The sequence below is a fragment of the Arvicanthis niloticus genome, chromosome 13 (assembly GCF_011762505.2).
Source record: "Arvicanthis niloticus isolate mArvNil1 chromosome 13, mArvNil1.pat.X, whole genome shotgun sequence".
Classification (NCBI taxonomy): domain Eukaryota; kingdom Metazoa; phylum Chordata; class Mammalia; order Rodentia; family Muridae; genus Arvicanthis; species Arvicanthis niloticus.
This window is the reverse complement of record NC_047670.1, coordinates 55411924-55428552: the sequence shown is the minus strand read 5'-3', so window position 1 is coordinate 55428552 and position 16629 is coordinate 55411924. Positions and strand designations below refer to the sequence as shown.

Here is a 16629-nt window from a genome sequence, read left to right as displayed (position 1 = left end):
CCGGAGCTGGTAGGACATTGACCCTCACCTTGGCTGCTCTCATGTTTGAGCCAGGACTGGACAGGGTTGAACGGAATGGCCCCCATCTCGCACAGCAGGCTCTCTGGGCCTGCAGACACTGGCTCAGTGGCAAAAGGGTAAAAGCATTCATCCAGGTCTCCAGCCTGCATGGCCTCCGGAGGCTCCAGCTCACCCTGCAGGCAAGGGAGGTAGATGATCAATAAGTTGGGGGATGCAGAGACATGGCTCCTGCATAACTAACCCCATCCCTACCTAGGAAGTCCTTTCTCTTATCTCCTCCACCTGACCAGCAGTCACCACCTTCCAGTCCTCAAATGGAAGGTTCTCACTTGCTAGGGAGCCCTGTTGGATGCCCCAGGCAGCTCTGGTTCCCCCGCCCCTCCCTTCTTGAGTCTAATGGCCTTGAGACAGTACCGGGTCCTCCTTGTGTCTATAATCAAAGACTAACTCAGTGTGGCAGTTACTCAGGGTGACGACATCAGACTAGAACATTAGGTAGGCTCCTCCCTTTGTTGTGACTCAGTTTCTACATTCATACTTGGGGAGAAGAGCGCTTCCTCTCTGGCCACTGCCTGGGGTCTTGCATGAGGAGCAAAGGGCTGGGGCATCTCCTTCCAGAGTTTTCCCAGCCCCACAAGTTCCTTGAGAGCTGCCTGAGTCCACGTTGATGTTAATGGGTTCATGCTACCCCAACCTGTGACTTGCTATTTGTGTCTGGCATAAGATATGGCCTCAACCTGAGCCTGAGCGCAACCTAGCCCAAGAAACTGTGTACCTTAGCAGCACACATGAAATACAATGTAAGGAGACACTCAGTCACTTACCTTGCTCTCCTTGCGGCCCTGCGGGCAGGCCGTGGGGTCCTCAAGACTCAGGTCATCCCCCAGCAGGATGGACGAGGACCTGTCTGAGTTCAGGGAGAAGGCCTCTGTCTCAGCCAGCTGCACCTGCAGGGGGAGGTGGTGGCCTCGGGTCACCCTGGGGCTGGGATGGGGCAGCCTGGGCCTGGAGCGCTGAGCAACAGGTCCCTGAAAGGACATGGGGTGGTGGTCAGAGTGGTTCACTGGCCTGCTGGGCATGGGTGGTGGGCCCACTCTGTGTAGGATCCCAGCCTGGATGACACAGGATGCCACAGGGGCCACCCTGAACAGAAACCAGGTCTGAATGGCCCACCTTAGTATCTGAGCACAAAAGTAGCCATGGCACAGTGAGCTATGGAGCTGTGTTGTCTACTTGCCCCAGACCAAGTGCCTACAGAACTGGGCTGGGTATGAGTCCTCTGAGGGCTACTTGTGTCCTCTGCAGATGTCCCTGCAAGGAGATCTGTATGACCTGCTACCTTGAGAAATCCGTCTCCACCTTAGGGCAGGAGAATTGAGCAGCCCACGTAATCAGCTCCTGCCCAGAGCTCCTGGAGATAACCTCACAGACACTGATCCTAGAAGTCCCTAGGATGAGCCCAGGAGCTATATATATGTGCAGGGGCCTGGGAGAGACTCTTGGGAACAGCCTAAGAAATGGCTCCTGAGCAGAGTGAGGCTGAGCTGCCTCTGAGAGGAAGCCTGAAGGCGGCTCCCAAGAGAAGCCTTGAGATATTCGGGGTGGGGGAGGGAGGATGACCACAACCATCAGAGAACAACAAGGAACAGACACCAGAGACCCCTCCCTGCTTCAGAAAGGGCAAAATGTCATGGAAGGGACAAAAACCTGTCCCAGCAGCACATCATAGAAACTGAGGACTCTCTCTGGGGCTCTCTAGGCCCCACCACAGGGTTGCCCTTCATAGACAAACCACTTTGCCCAGTGGGATTGGTATGTTTCTAGGAGCCTAAAGCCACGACTTCCCCCAGCACTTCACTCCCTGGTAACTCCCAGGGAGCCAGCTCTTCCTCAGCTGTCAGTACCTCTTGCTTGTCATGGTGACACTTGCCACAGCCGGCAGGTGAGGAGTAGTGATGAAAGATGGAGCCAGACAGGTTGTCAATGATGGTCAGTTCCCCCTCCAAGGAGTCCTTGATGATTAAAGAGACGCTGTCCAGCCACAGGGTCTCCTAGGCGGACGGGGCAGGGTGGGGACAGGTGGGATTATCGGCTGGGTCCCTGGACTTTGGGGTGGGTGGGGCAGAGCTGCCTTCCCATTCTCTGTGCCCACAGCCTGGGACTGAGCTCATCACCACAGGATCGCCCTCTCTTGAAGCTGAACACAGAGGGAGCCCAGAAGATGGAGGGTACCTCCCAGCCCAGCTACCCATCTGGCCCCATGGCTCCTGCCCTTTGTGCCCCGTTCACCTCTCAGCCCCTGCCCACCTGGGCTGGAGAATAGCAGTGCCGGCACAGGTGGCTCTCCGTGTCTCCTCCTCCAACACCCGCCCCTCCTGATCCTCGGCCCGGAGCCCCCGGTGAACTAGTGGGCATCCTCGGGCCAGGACAGGGGCAGGGGCAGGGACAGGGGCAGGGGCCAGGGCCGGGGCCTAGGCCATGGGCCATCTCCAGCTCGATCTCAGCATCCATCTCTGCATCCTCCTGGGCCTCCTTGTTGCTGTCATCCAGATGTTTCATCAGCACGGCCACCACCACGTTGATGAGCACGAACTGGGCAGTGAGCACAAAGCTCACGAAATACAGAGGCGATACAAACTGCAGGCTGCTCAGGCAGCTGCGCTCGTCATGGGTGCAGTCTCGCAGAGTGTCCTACCACAGGGACAGGCTGGTGAGGTCAATGCCACCCGGCATACCTGCCCAGCCACACACCTCACCTCTATAGCACAGAGGACGCACAAGGCTACCAGAGGTCAGGCATACACACAACGCACACTCACACATGCACACACACACCATGGGCCCCAGATCAATGCCCCTCCAGAGTCCTAACTGCCTTCATGTCTGTCTAGCTTATGGTGAACCCGAGCTTGCCTCAACTTCAGCCAAGTCCCTAGGGTCCTAATCTGGTTTGCTCTGGTCCTCTTCACTCCCTACTGTGGCTGACCCCACCTCTCAGAACCACAGGCAAATCTGTGACAAAAGACACGGGGTTCCCCAGGCATTCATTGCTGCTTTTCAGGCCAGCCCACTAAGGTTCTCCCTGACCTGACCGCAATTCCATCTCACTGGATTCAAGGAGGTCCCTGACATCTCTGGTCCCTGTCTCCCCCTCCTGTGTACAATGAGACACTGGGCATGCAGAGGGTACTATGTCTGGATCAGTGGGGCCGCCATACACCAGGACTTGAAACTACCTGATTTTCCCTCAGCTGGCCCATGAATACCTTCATAATTCCATTCCAGTTATCGCCTGTGGAGACCTGGAAGAGCGTGAGGAAGGCCATGCCGAAGTTCTCGAAGGTAGCATGCCGGCTCATGCCCTCACACGGGTTCTCGTCGTTGCAGACTGAGAGGGGAGAGGTGGTCAGCCTGTCCACTCATGGCACCCAAGCTGCCGCCCCTGATCATCCTCTCAGCGTACCTCCTACAACCCTCAGCAGTGCATGTGGACTGTGCCCAGCCCACAGATGGGACAACTGAGACTCAAGGAAATGATACACTGGCTGGGGTCTCAGTCTCAGAAGCATTTGGCTCTTCTAGCCAATAAACAGCTCCTGAGAGAGATGGGTGGGGTAAGGGCCAGCCCCTTGGGGGAAAATCCCTGATTTCTCAAACTGACCTTACATGCAGGGCTGGGCTCAACATGGGATGTGTTGCCCTCTCCTTTGCCCTGGTCTCTGTTACTGGGGTAGCCCTGGCTTAGGACAGGCAGTGGCTGGAAGCAGAGGAAGGAAGCTTCCCAGAAGACAGAAAGTTGAAGTCCAGGATTCCACCAGACAGGTTTAATGTATATTCATGAGCCTGACTTCAGAAACTACCCCATGCTAAGACTGGGTTTGAATGAGGAGTCCTGCTACTGAGGCATCGCCCCATACCACGCTTCTGGTGGCGGCAGCGCTCACCCAGCTTTCCGAAGAGCTCCACTCCCAGAGCAGCGTAGATGAAGAAGAGCAGCATGAAGAGGAGGCCCAGGTTGCCCACCTGCGGGGAGAGGTGGGCTGGGCTGGGGGCTGGAGGCCTGGGGTATGCAAGAGGTGAAGGGGGAGGCCTGGGGAGAGTCAGGAAGAGGAGTTCCAGAACTGGAGGAGGGCAGGGAAGAGAATTCCCGGAGCAGGGCGGAAGGGTAGAGGTGAAGGACCTCAGGCCAGGGGGAGAGGGGCAAGGCCAGGCTCAGGGCAGCTATACTGTTACAGCTATATTGTTAGCTACATTGTTGCTAAGTATCCAGCTCTGCTATCCCCTTGTAACCTCCTGAAAGGCAAGACTCCTGCAGCATAGGTCATCGGATAAGAACTGGATGCTTAATGTCTTTGCCATGAGCACATCACTTGTCCCAGAAACCTATGAGGGGTCTGGGGAGGTGACTCAATGGGTCAAGTGACCATTGTGTAAGCATGAGGACCTGGCTTCAGATCCCCTGCCCCATAAAAGCAGGGTACAGGGGTGTGCATATGCCCTGCTTATGAGGGCACAGCCTGGCAAATCCCTGGAGTTCATTCATGAGCTCCAGGCTCAGGGAGACACCTTGCCTCAAAAAGCAAAACAAAACAAAAAAATCACAATCAATTACACACCCTTACACACATGTGTATACACTCACACATACACTTCCCCCCCACACACACACACACACAAATCAATGTGCCATCTCTCTCCCCATGTCTCAGAGTGAAAATGAGGCATACCAAGAGTAGTTCCTGTTTAGTTAGACCACTCTCCTGAGTGAGGACAGCTCGGGTATTCAAGCCCAGCAAACTGTCCTTTGATGGCCCGGGACACAACTGAATGAAGTAACACTTGCCTCCTCCACAGGCCAGTACAGAGCTGGTCACAGGAAGGAAGGAGTGGAGGGTCCACGAATGCCTGTCATCCCAGGAGCCTCCTGCAGATGCAGCCACCCCTGTCCCCATAGCTCCTGCAGGACAGATTGCCCCAGATTCCAAGCCTGGTTCAAATCCGTGCACCAGTGGGAGACTGCCTTTACCTCATGCTACAGATCAACCTGAAAGGCGTGCCTGCCCTACAAGGAAAATCCCTCCTGACAGCTTGAAGGTAATTACCATAAAGTAACACCCCCCCCCCCACACACACACACACACACACTGTTGATCACAGACTGTAACAGGGAGGACAGCCACTTGGCACTGCGGTGCCTGGCTAATTAATGGTGTCCTATTCATCAAGGACCCAAGCATTTAGTGAAATGGATATTGCCCCCATCTTTCCCCTAAGTCTCCCACCTTCACCCTCAGCCCCTTAGGGCCTGAGAGCCCCAGCAGCCTCCTCACCTGCCTCCTCGCCTCTGGCCTTCCCTCAGTCTCCTTCACAGAGGCAGCTCTGCTTGGAGCCCTTTTGTCCAAATACTCCATACAGAGTCCACAGCACAAAACCCCAAAAAATAGTTGCCTTGTCCCCGAGCTGAAGGCCCGCTATGACACCCCCTCCCTCTGCCCTTCCAGTCTGATCTTTCAACTCTTTGACTCCAACCATGTGGGAATGGGCTGCTGGGTCTCTGCATATCTTGTTCCTCTACAGGGAAGACACTTGGACTAGTATGGTTAGTTCTTTCTCATCTCTCAAAGCCCAGTTTAGGTCACCTCCCCTGAGGGGCCCTCCCTGATGCCTTCTCCATCTGTATAGGGCAAAGGAATGTTTTCCCGGGGCCAAATTTCAGCAGTTCTACCCATCCCCATACCTAAAACAAAGAAACAAGCACAGGAATCCATATGGAAGATCGGTGTTGCCACTAGAGGATACCCGGTATGTTAGAGCTGGCTGAGCCATTAGTACTGGCAGCAGCACCCAGCCACTGCAATGCACTGATTCTTAACAGGGAACTTTCAAGGCTTTGATGAAGACCCTCATCTCTGTACTAGCCCTAGTAGATATCTCTATTTGTATGTGAGTAAGGCCCAGGGTATTACCCTGGCACCAGAACCCCGGAAGAAGCCTAGCTAGAAGCCAAGAAGTAATCTATCTATCCATAAGATCTGATCCTGTTTGGTTTTTTTCCATTTTTTATTGGATATTTTATTTACATTTCAGATGCCATCTCCTTCCCCCATTACCCCCTTAGAGAACCCCTATTCCATGCCTCCTTTTCCTTTTTGCACTTATACATTTTTTAAAAATGTTAATCAAAGGCTTTATAAGTTTGGTATTGCTCAATCAGAGGTGTAACCCACTACCCAACCTAGATATATCAACTATCTTTGACTGGTGGAGATACATGAACATCTGCCTCCCTGTCTCCCCCCTCTTTCTCCCTTTCATCACCTAGCTTCTCCTCTCCTTCTTCTCCTCCTCTTCTTACTCCTTTTCTTCCTCTCAGTACTCCTCCCACCTTAGATCCTCCTACATATCACCCTTCCTGTTAAAATGAAACTTTTCTCTCAAAATACAATTAGAGCATAATTATGCCAATTTGTACCAGTGAGGTACAAGATAGTCCTAATACCCAGTCCATCATTTTGTTGACTAACCAGAACCTCTGTCATCTATCCTAACTAAAACATTTAGTTCTGAACCTGGCTTTAGGATGAATGTCAGCTGACGACCATCCACTCAAATCTTTTCTCTCAAGGTAAACAGCCAGGATTGGCTATGAGGCTATAAGTTTTCAACCCCATCAGAAATCCAGAATGACTGAGTTAACTATAATTGTGGGAAGCACAAAGCATAGCTTCTAAAACTTAGCCAATTTATAGAGACCTCTGAACACCTGGACACTCCCTCTACTACAAAACGGATCAGATCTTATGGATAGATAGATTACTTGCCAGTTGTGGTGGCGCACGCCGGTAGGATTTGCTGAAGGAGGCAGAGGCAGGAGGATCACGAGTTCGAGCCCAGCCTGGGCTGCCTGTTTGTTTGTGAGCAGATGTCTCCACAGCCACACTAGTGGAACTAACATGCTGAACTTGAGCTGGGAATGTGTTCCTAATCACTCCACACTCTGTAGCGTCCCTCCTGTGCAGAACCTCAGAGAAGTGGATATCCAATGCCTGAATAATACATCAGCAGGTAGTTCTGGACCAGCCCTGAATCTGGTTCTTTAGAACCTCAGCCATCAACCAGCCAGCCTGCTGCCAAACAATAACCCAACAGAGCCCCTCTATGGTTGCCTGGAAACAGATGGATGGATAGGGTCCAATCTGTCAGACCTGACTAGCAGATGTCCTGCTGGGAGAAGCAGGAGAGATACTGTACACTATGGGGACAGGTTGATTTAAGATAGAATCGGGTATGCTGGGGTGTAGTTGTCACCCTGGACAGTACAGTATGGGCCCAGCCCCTCAGCTGAGGGACCTCAGCACAAAGGCTAAGCTTCTGGTGTTAACCCAGGCATTTCACTGGGGGGAAGACAAAGCCATTTGCCATAGCCCATGTCCCCAGGACCCTCTATCAAGAAAAGAAAGGAGACTGCTCACCTTGGCCAGAAGGGAAATCAAAAACAAAGAAATTGTAGCCCTACTAGAAGCCATGTGGCTGCCAAAAAAGTAGCCATTAACAACTGTGAAGGGCATCAAAGGGGGGATTCTTCAGAAGCTCAAAGGAACAGGGCAGCAGACTTGGCACCCAGAAGGTGACCCTAGAGCCAGTGGGGGCTCTCCAGGTCTTAGTTACCCTGCCTGAACCCAAATTTCTCCCATACCCAAACAACATACAGGAAGAAATGTAATAGGGAAAAACAGAAGATGCCAAACAGGATGCAGATGGATGGTGGTTCTTGCCAAACGGGAGACCTGTACTCTGTACCCCTGCTGATCAGGGGACAAATCCCACCAAACCCCACCAGGCCATCCTCCTTTCAGGAGCATCCAAAACTGTTGAGGCCCAGATATTACAGTCTCCAACTAGACAATCTTGTCAAACATGCTGTGTCTAGAAGTACTACTTGTGCCCACGTGAACCCTAAAGGAGGAAGAAAAATCCCAAAGAAATCCACACCTGAGGAAACACCCCCAGAGAACACTGGAAAGCAGATTTTTATAAAACCCATGTTCATGGGTATAAGTATTAGTTTTCACAGATGCCTTCTCTGGATGGGTGGAAGCCTATCCTACTTGAACAGAAACAGCCTCAGTGGTCAAGAAGAAACTCTTCAAAGAGTCAATTGCTAGGTTTGGATTGCCCTTCTCACTGGGATCTGACCAATAGCCTACGGCCTTCACAGCCCAAGTTTCTCAAATCTAACAAAGGTCCTAAATGTTAATTGGAAACTACATTGTGCCTATAGGTGACAAAACTCAGGGCAGGTAGAAAGGATGAATAGGACCTTGAAAGAAACTAAATATGTCCTTGAGTCTGGCAAACATTGAACCAACCTCCTGCATTTGCCCTTTTAAAGACCACACCTTACTGAGATTTCACCTATTTGGAATTGTGTTTGGGGAGCCTTTCCATTTCCTCCCTAAGCTAAGAGATGTTCATAAGGTGGAGATTACTAACTAGTCCCTCCTCCAGTCCATAAAAGTCCCTGTGTCAAACCCAGAGACTATTCATCAGACTGTCCAAGAGGCCACGGCCTTGCCCATCTGTGAGCCTGCCCACAAGTTCCAGCCTGTTGACCTTGTATGGGTCAAGAGGATCCTGACCTAGAGCCTAGAGCCAACATAGAAAAGCCCATACCCTATGGTCCTCACCTCCCCTACAAAAGTGAAAGTTGCCAGTGCTATCCTATGAATCTACCACACTCAGCTGAGGGAGGCTACAGGGAACAAAGATAGATAGATAGATAGATAGATAGATAGATAGATAGATAGATAGATAGGTTGTCATCGGGTCCTCAGACCCACTAAAGATAATACTGACATGGGCCCCATGTCTATGATCATTCTATTGTGTTTTCTTTGTCCCCTGTGGGAAACATCCCAATCCCCTTTGCGTATGGGAATTAAGGAATTCCCGACCAGGGAGCTCATAGCCAGTCTATCCACTGAGACCAATGCACCTTCCAGGTAGATGTCTGTAAAATACCACAACCAGAGGCAACTGGGAAAGGATGCTGCAAAGGAGTATGCTCCTGGGGCTGCAGGTCCACTTTTGAGGAGACAGAGCTCTAGCCTACCCAACACTGTCGCTCTGCTGACTCCCCCCAAACTGCTAAGAGTCAAGCCAATACCATTGTATTCAGTAGGGTTGTGAAACCACGTCTTTCTAGGGGTACACATGGCTTTAGAGAGAAAACCATCACAATCTACCTATAATTTCACTAGTCTTGGGCAACACAGTCCCATAGCCAGAAAGGTTAGGTCCTGGCAGGAAACTGAAGGTCTTTATTGGGAAACCAGCAGAACCCAGAGAGTCAGGCTATATTGAGTGGTTGAGACCCAGGCTGCAAACGTACTATCCGAAGGAAACATCCACCTAGGGTCATCTGGCCCATCTTGGTAATATGAGCTCCCTAAGGTGCCAAGCCCCAAATCTCCAATATCCCCTTTGGTAACCATGAAGGGTAAAGGTCCAGAAATTAGAGGAAGCCAGTCCCTCAGTGTTTTGGATGCTAGAACGGGTGTATCAGTTCCTGAACTGTTTCTCTACCAGACATAGATAAAGACTGCTGGCTATGCCTGGGTCCCAAACCCCCATACTATGTTGGGATTATCAAACAATACACTCCACTTCCGATTCTGAAAAAACTGTAAATGGAAGCATTCTAAGTTCACCCTCGGAGTCATCCAAGAAAAGAGCACCTGTTTAATGTTACTAAGAAGGCCTCTGGGTTGTTCCCCCCCATACAGATTCCTGTAGCCACACACAGCAGATTAACTCCAAGGTTGTCAGACAGCATATTTCCAGGCCCCAGGCACTACTTGGCTCACTTGCACTAGAAGCTTAACCATGTGTGCATCTTCTGAATTGTTTGCACTGGAGGAGACATCACTCCTTGGGGTCATCACGTGTATCAAACCACAGGTGATTGTCTATAAGGAAGAACTGCCCAGGCCCATCTACATCTAGATGGTGGGCTGCCCTGTGCGTGGCGAGCGAGCTGTTCCTATTCCCATTCCCCTATTGGCAGGGGCAGGCATCACAAGCTCTGCCACAATTAGAACTTCAGCCCTAGTTGTGGGGGATAAAAAATTTAAGAAACTCAGTACTCGAGTAAACATAGACCTAGGCCATCTGGAAAATTCTACCTCCCATCTGGAAGCCCAGGTAGACTCCTTTAGCAGAGGTTTTTCTTCATGAAATGAGAAGTATCTGTGTGGCGCTGGGAGAAACCTGTTGCTTCTGTGCCTACCAGTCAGGGGTAATTAGAGAATGTTTAGCCATAGCCAGAAATAACACTGAGAAAAGGGAAAAGAGATGCCAAGAATCTAACCGGTGGTATCAATCCTTGCTCTCCTGGATGCACTGGTTAAATACTCTACTTATGGCCATTGCTGGGCCATTGATTCTTTTGTTCCTAACTCTGACTAGAAGACCCTGCTTGTTCAGCTGCCTACTTAACTATGTAAACCAGAGAATAGGTTCTGTGAAAGTGCTGAGGGGACAATGTAACTCCCTGCCCCAAAATGACCCCACAATTTGACCCATGCCCATAGAAACAGTAAGGAGTGTCACAGGCTTCCAGACCTTAGCACAGTGAGACCACATTAAAGGCACCATTCTGACCTTAAAACCCAGCACGTGTGCCCCAACACTTACCAAAATGGGAGCAGAGACCTAATCCATCAAAGACCTGATCCTGAGTTCCAGGGAAGTCCCTAGATGTACTAATCTTGCTTTTTGGCTTCTGAGTTCTGCTTCTTGCTAACTGACAAGTGTCAACAAGATGTGGTTTTGTGCATTAAAAAAAAAAAAAAAACAGAAACAAAAACAAAAAAATCCAAGAGCCGTAAGACTCAGGGCTGCATGATTTGGGCAAGTTTCCCCATGCAATCACCAGCCAGCAATAAAGACTTTAAGAGTATCTGTGTGGTAGTCTCTGGTGGCCTTACATTGCAACACTGGAAAGCTCACACCAAACTCAAGAATGTCCTCAGTGGAGGTGCCCAGGAGACTCTACTTTGCCTCCCTCTTCCCTGTGTGCTGTATGTATGCCTTTGATTTTTATGAAGCATAAAATTCCATATATGAATCACAATGAGTGTGAATGTGTGCAAGGGTCAGCTCAGCATAGCACTCGGACATGACTGGGTGGGGAAGGGGGCACTAACACTGCCCAAGTATTAGAAAGATGAGAAATACCCACCTCTGTGAGCCAGACCTCAGCACACCTTCCACTGACCAGGGACACAGTCCTACCTAATTAGTGTCGTCCTACTCAGACCGGAGCTTGCACTTCCCCTCCTGGAAGGCTGCATGGAAACCTCACTGTCCATCACATAGCAACTGACCATCAAGCCACTTTTCCAGGTCCAGTTCAAAAGTCACCTTCCCTAAATTCCCAGGAAGTGATCTGTGCCTCCTCCCTCCCTGGAGCATAACACAGGCATCTTCCCTACAGGACCCTGAGGTGGTTATCTCCCCACCAGCCTGGTGACTCCCCAAAGAACTGTATATGTCCTCAGAGTACTCATAAGGCTGGATGTAGGGTGAATACTGGTGACCATGTTCTGAGTTCCCAAAGACAAGCAGGAGAGGTTCAAACAACTTCCCAGGTAAGAGACTGTCCTGGGTTTTGGCAGGTCAGGGACCAAGGAAAATTGAAGCTTACATCCCCCAGGGTCCAGCCCCACACAATGAACCCTACATTTTAAGGCGGGGCTCCAGAAGGAGGTGGCTCTTACCTGAGGCAGAGCCTGTACCACCGTGTCCAGCAGGGCCCGCATTCCTGTGGCCATCTTCAACAGCTTCAACACTGTAGGAGACATTCAGCCCCAGCTGTCAATCCAGGCTATGGATATGTGTACACATGAGTGTGTACATGCATGTGTATGAACTCAGAGATGAGAGGGAACACAGAGCAGGATGTGGTCAGAGTTCCCTCTTGGATACTACATAAGATTATGGCTGCAGGGTCTGGAGGGATGGCCCAGTAGTTAAAAGCACTAGCTGTTCTTCCAGAGGTCCTGAGTTCAAGCCCAGCATCCACATGGCAGCTCACAACTGTTGATAACCATAGTCCTATGAGATCTAATGCCCTTTTTGGGTGTGCAAGACACATGCGAACAAAATACCCATTTATATGAAATACATTAATAAATATTTTTAAACAAGAATATGGTTACAGCTGCAGAGTGAGGGGCATGTGCACAAAACAGAATGCAGAGTGGGTTCAGAGAAGCTCAAGACCACAGAACATGTACAGTGGAGTGAAGGGAAGCAAAGATGGCCGACACAAGGGTCCACATCCCCTCCCATCTCCTAGGGCTTAAAAGGACTCTGGTGTCAGACACAGTTTCTGCACAGCTTTCCCTCCTTAGAACATGGAGGCAATAGGCAGAAGGTGGGCAGAGGTACAAGAAGCACCCCACCATCACTGTGGCAGTAAGATTTTGAAAGAGTAGGAAAAACTTTGGGATGAGAGAAGGGCTTCTGGGGAGGAAAGGAAGATTGTCAGACATTTTGAGGACATTTTGTGTCAGACATTTTGTGTCCCTGCTACAGTGCTAAAGAAAGGTCAGGTGGCACATGAAGCCGGAACTGGGTCCTTGTGGCACATTCTGAGACTGGACCACACAGGTTATGCTGCCATGAGGAAGCAGAAGGAAGTCTACACAAACACGGGGGTGGGCAGCTGGGCATGCAGGAGGCTGTGTACACACAGGGTGACATGTGGTCTTTTTTTGAATCCTGCTCTGCCCTACTCAGGAGAGTCCCTCTTGCTCACATGTTCCACATCTCCCACCCACTCCCACATGCTCTCCCATAGGCAACAGGGAGTCCCCTTCCCACTCCTACTTGTCTCTACTCAGCCTGTCTCCTACTTACCCCGGGCTATACGTAGAACGCGCATGATACGGATGATGGTAGGATTGATGGGCAGGGCAGCATTGATCTCGATCTCCTCCAGTGTAATGCCCATGACGGATAGCAGCACAATGGCCAGGTCCAGCTGGTTCCATCTGTACAGCAGGGAAGTTGAGGCAGGAGTAAGAATTGGGGTTGGGGGTGGGGAACATAGTAGCTCTGACACACCTGAGTGGAAGGCAGACTCCCAGTGCTTCACACTCCTGTGGGGCCCACTAGAATGTGTAAATACCCTTCCTTCTACCCACTCTCTCTGGTGTCAGTGAGTCTGGCCTTTTTCCCCCTCTACAGGGAACTGCTCAAGCTGAAGAAACATTGCTGGCCTCCTGTAGGAGAGAAGGCATGGACTCTGACTTCTAAGTCTAAATCCTAAACTATCTGATCCTTTCCCATAGCATTTGGCCAGTCTGTCAAGCTCTCTAAGCCTCAGTTACTTCCTCTGAAAAGAAAAGTTAGCATGAGCCAGGGCAGACCATGCTCTGTCTTCAGGTTACAGAGGACTCACAGGAGATGAACTAAGACAGCCTGAATACGTTCACTGAGACTTAATCACTCCCTGCCCAGGAATATAGTCAACAGCTAGAACACCTTGATGATCAATATCCAGATGTTACTGGCTCCTTCAGGCTGCTTCAAAGATCAAGACTTCTTCCCAACCTTGCTGTCCTAGTATGACTCAGCCACTCACCGGTCCTTGAAGAAACGCCTCAGGCCAAATGCTACCAGCTTCAGCACAGCCTCCAGCACAAAGACAGTGGTGAACATGTAGTTGCAGTACTTGAGGGCTGTCTCTAGAGACTACAGGGGCAAAGAGAAGCATGGTCCAGTACTTTCCTACAACCAGAGACTCTGCCTTTTAAGGGGAGAATTTAGTCCATTTACATTTAGTATAATGCTTTGTTACTTTTTATTTATTTATATTCCTTTTCATTCCTTATGACTTCATGTGTGATAGTCATTTCATATTGTTATTTCCTTATTTGTGCTAGCCTGACCCAATTGCTCCTCTTCGGAGACAGAATGAGGTAGTGGTTAAGGACCCCCAAACCACATTTCATAGATTTGAATACTGCTTAACTCTTGCTCCCTATCTGGTTCATGACCTGGGAAAGTGTTTGACCTTTCTGGCACTTAGTTTCTTTGACTAAAATTTTTATAAACCAATTCCTCCTGCCTATCAAAAAGCTGCCATGGTAATTATAAATGAGGTATTCTAGGCACCAGACAAATAATTGGTACTTGTAAACTGTAATAATCCCATTTCCTCATATTAATTTGGAAATTCTATAATTACTGTTCACTCTGCCATGGTTCCCTTTCTTTTCACTTCATAATCGTCTTCTCTGTCCACTGAAATAAGATGCTAATTCCTCACCTGGAGGCTTGGCGCCACCCTTTCTGTCAACTCTGCCAAGTAGAGTCTTTTAGAAAGCACCTGCCTCTCACACTCTTCTGCTACATGCTATCTGGCATCTACCCCAAGGATGCTTGCCCTGGACCTGCCCCCAGAAAGTCATCCCCTAGACTCAGGATACTCAGTGGGCAGTGGAGGCAACAGTAAATGTTGAACACAAATCTAAGCTCCAGTTCTGGCTCTGATGCTTATGCTCTGAGGCTTATCCTCTTCATCTGGAAAATGGACCAAGGCTCTCCCAGTGTCGACTTTACAATGAGGATTAACGCATGCATCATGCCCTGCAGCGTCCATGTTAACACACCTCAGCCACTGCTACTCATGCTGCAGGCTGCTCACAAATGCCACCTCCCTCATATTCCCAGAAAGTGACCCTTTTCTTTCAAGCTTCTAACTTACCAGCTTCCCTGGACCTCTTCCCCACAAGGGCCTGGCGTAAGCCCATCATAGAGGGACTTCGTGGATGCTGGCCCTCTACTCAACTCTGTACCTGAGGTGGGATCCTGCTAAAAGCATTTTCTCCCCATGTGGCCTTAGACTAGACGGTGACCCCAAGACTCACTGTAGGCTGGTTGTAGTGCTCCAGGGACATGGTGACCACGTTGAGGCAGATGATGAAGGTGATGAAGATGTCCAGGTAGTGGCTAGTGCACATGGAGTGGATGAGCAGCCTTGTGGGACAGTAGGTGGCATAGTAGGGAAGCCTCTGAGCCTCTGTAGGGAGCATGGTAGAGTAGCACAGACCATACAGGATTGGACCAAGCACAAAGGAGAGAGAGGCCATGGGTAAGGAGAAAGCAAAAGAGGAGCATGCTGGCCCATACCAGGTCCTGAATGAGAGTGTTCCTCTCCCAGTGCTAGGACACTGTTAGGAAAACCCTGAGATATTGGTGGTATGAAGCAGGGTGTTAGGACATACATTATTCTCAAACAGTCCCTACAGAGGCCCATGACAAGGACTGTAGGTCTGATAGGCAGAGACAGGGGTCCTAAGGCTGACTATTGGTCAGCCTTTGTCTCTGTCTGCCCCAAAGCACCTGGGCTCTACCCAGGGTGACCAGTGGTATCATTACTGATGGTCCCTGGTCACCTGGACAAGTAGATGCTGGGGAAAGGGGCTGGGCCATGGACAATGGATGGATTAAATCTTTTGCTGTCTTCCAGTTCCAAAGACCCAGTGGGCCTGGATCAGACCCAACCCAGGGCACCACCCAGGAGGCACAGTGGTGGGTAGAGACCCTGCCCATCCCAGCATCCACCATCTGCTCACTACGGCGCTTCTTTTCCAGGCGCCGTAGCCGTTTCTCCTCACGCCGTCGTGCCTCCTCAGCCTCCTGGTGCTGCCGGCACTTGTGGAAGTTCTCCACGACCACACCCACGAACATGTTGAGCACGAAGAAGCTGACGATGAGCAGGAAAGAGATGAAGTACAGCAGCATCCAGGGGTTGTGGTTCGTCACCGGCTGCAGGGGAGGCAGAGTGAGGGCTGAGGATCTACACAGCAAGGTCACAGGCATTTGATCTCACCCAGCCTTGTGTAATGGGGGAGTTAGGACAGCCTGCCTCTGAAGCCTAAGGTGGAAACAATATAGCAAATGGGAATGGTCTAGCCTGGGCAATACACAAGTAAGGAGGTCAGCTTTACTTCCCTGCCCTCTCTTTCCCTGCTCCTGTGGTTGTCTCTTGCATACATTGGTCTGCTGTCTTTTCAGTGACTTACCCCTCATTCACCCATGAAAGCATCCATCTATTCACCATCTACCCAACCCATCTATCACCCATCCATCCATCCATCCATCTACCCACCCACTCATCCATTCATTCACCCATCTACCCACTCACTCACCCATCCTTCCATCCATCCATCTACCCACTCACCCATCCATCTATTCATTCATCTACCCACTCACCCAACCAACCATCCACCATCTATTCACCCACCATCTATACAACCTATTTATATCTACCCATCAGCCCACCCGCTCATCCATTTATCTAGCCACCCACACATCTCTCCATCCATAAACCCTATCATCTACCCAACCACCCACCCATCTACCCATTCTTCTATCTATCTATCTATCTATCTATCTATCTATCTATCATCTATTCATCCATCGATATATCCATTCACCCACTCATGGACTCATCTATACACCTGTCCACCCATCTATCTACCTACCTTCCCACCCACACCCATACCTATATATTCACCCATCCACCCACCCACC

The 16629-nt window shown here is 50.3% G+C and overlaps 1 protein-coding gene across 1 annotated transcript in view; it reads right to left on the bottom strand.

Annotated features, from left to right (window-relative positions):
• Cacna1i (calcium voltage-gated channel subunit alpha1 I) overlaps positions 1 to 16629 on the bottom strand; it is a 110061-nt gene that overhangs the window by 6707 nt on the left and 86725 nt on the right. The window contains 14 exon segments of the mRNA XM_034516566.2: positions 29 to 194; positions 846 to 968; positions 1926 to 2072; positions 2329 to 2344; positions 2346 to 2423; positions 2425 to 2454; positions 2456 to 2712; positions 3288 to 3409; positions 3966 to 4044; positions 11802 to 11872; positions 12946 to 13079; positions 13673 to 13782; positions 14961 to 15112; positions 15669 to 15861. Coding sequence (XP_034372457.2) covers positions 29 to 194; positions 846 to 968; positions 1926 to 2072; positions 2329 to 2344; positions 2346 to 2423; positions 2425 to 2454; positions 2456 to 2712; positions 3288 to 3409; positions 3966 to 4044; positions 11802 to 11872; positions 12946 to 13079; positions 13673 to 13782; positions 14961 to 15112; positions 15669 to 15861 — 1678 coding nt within the window.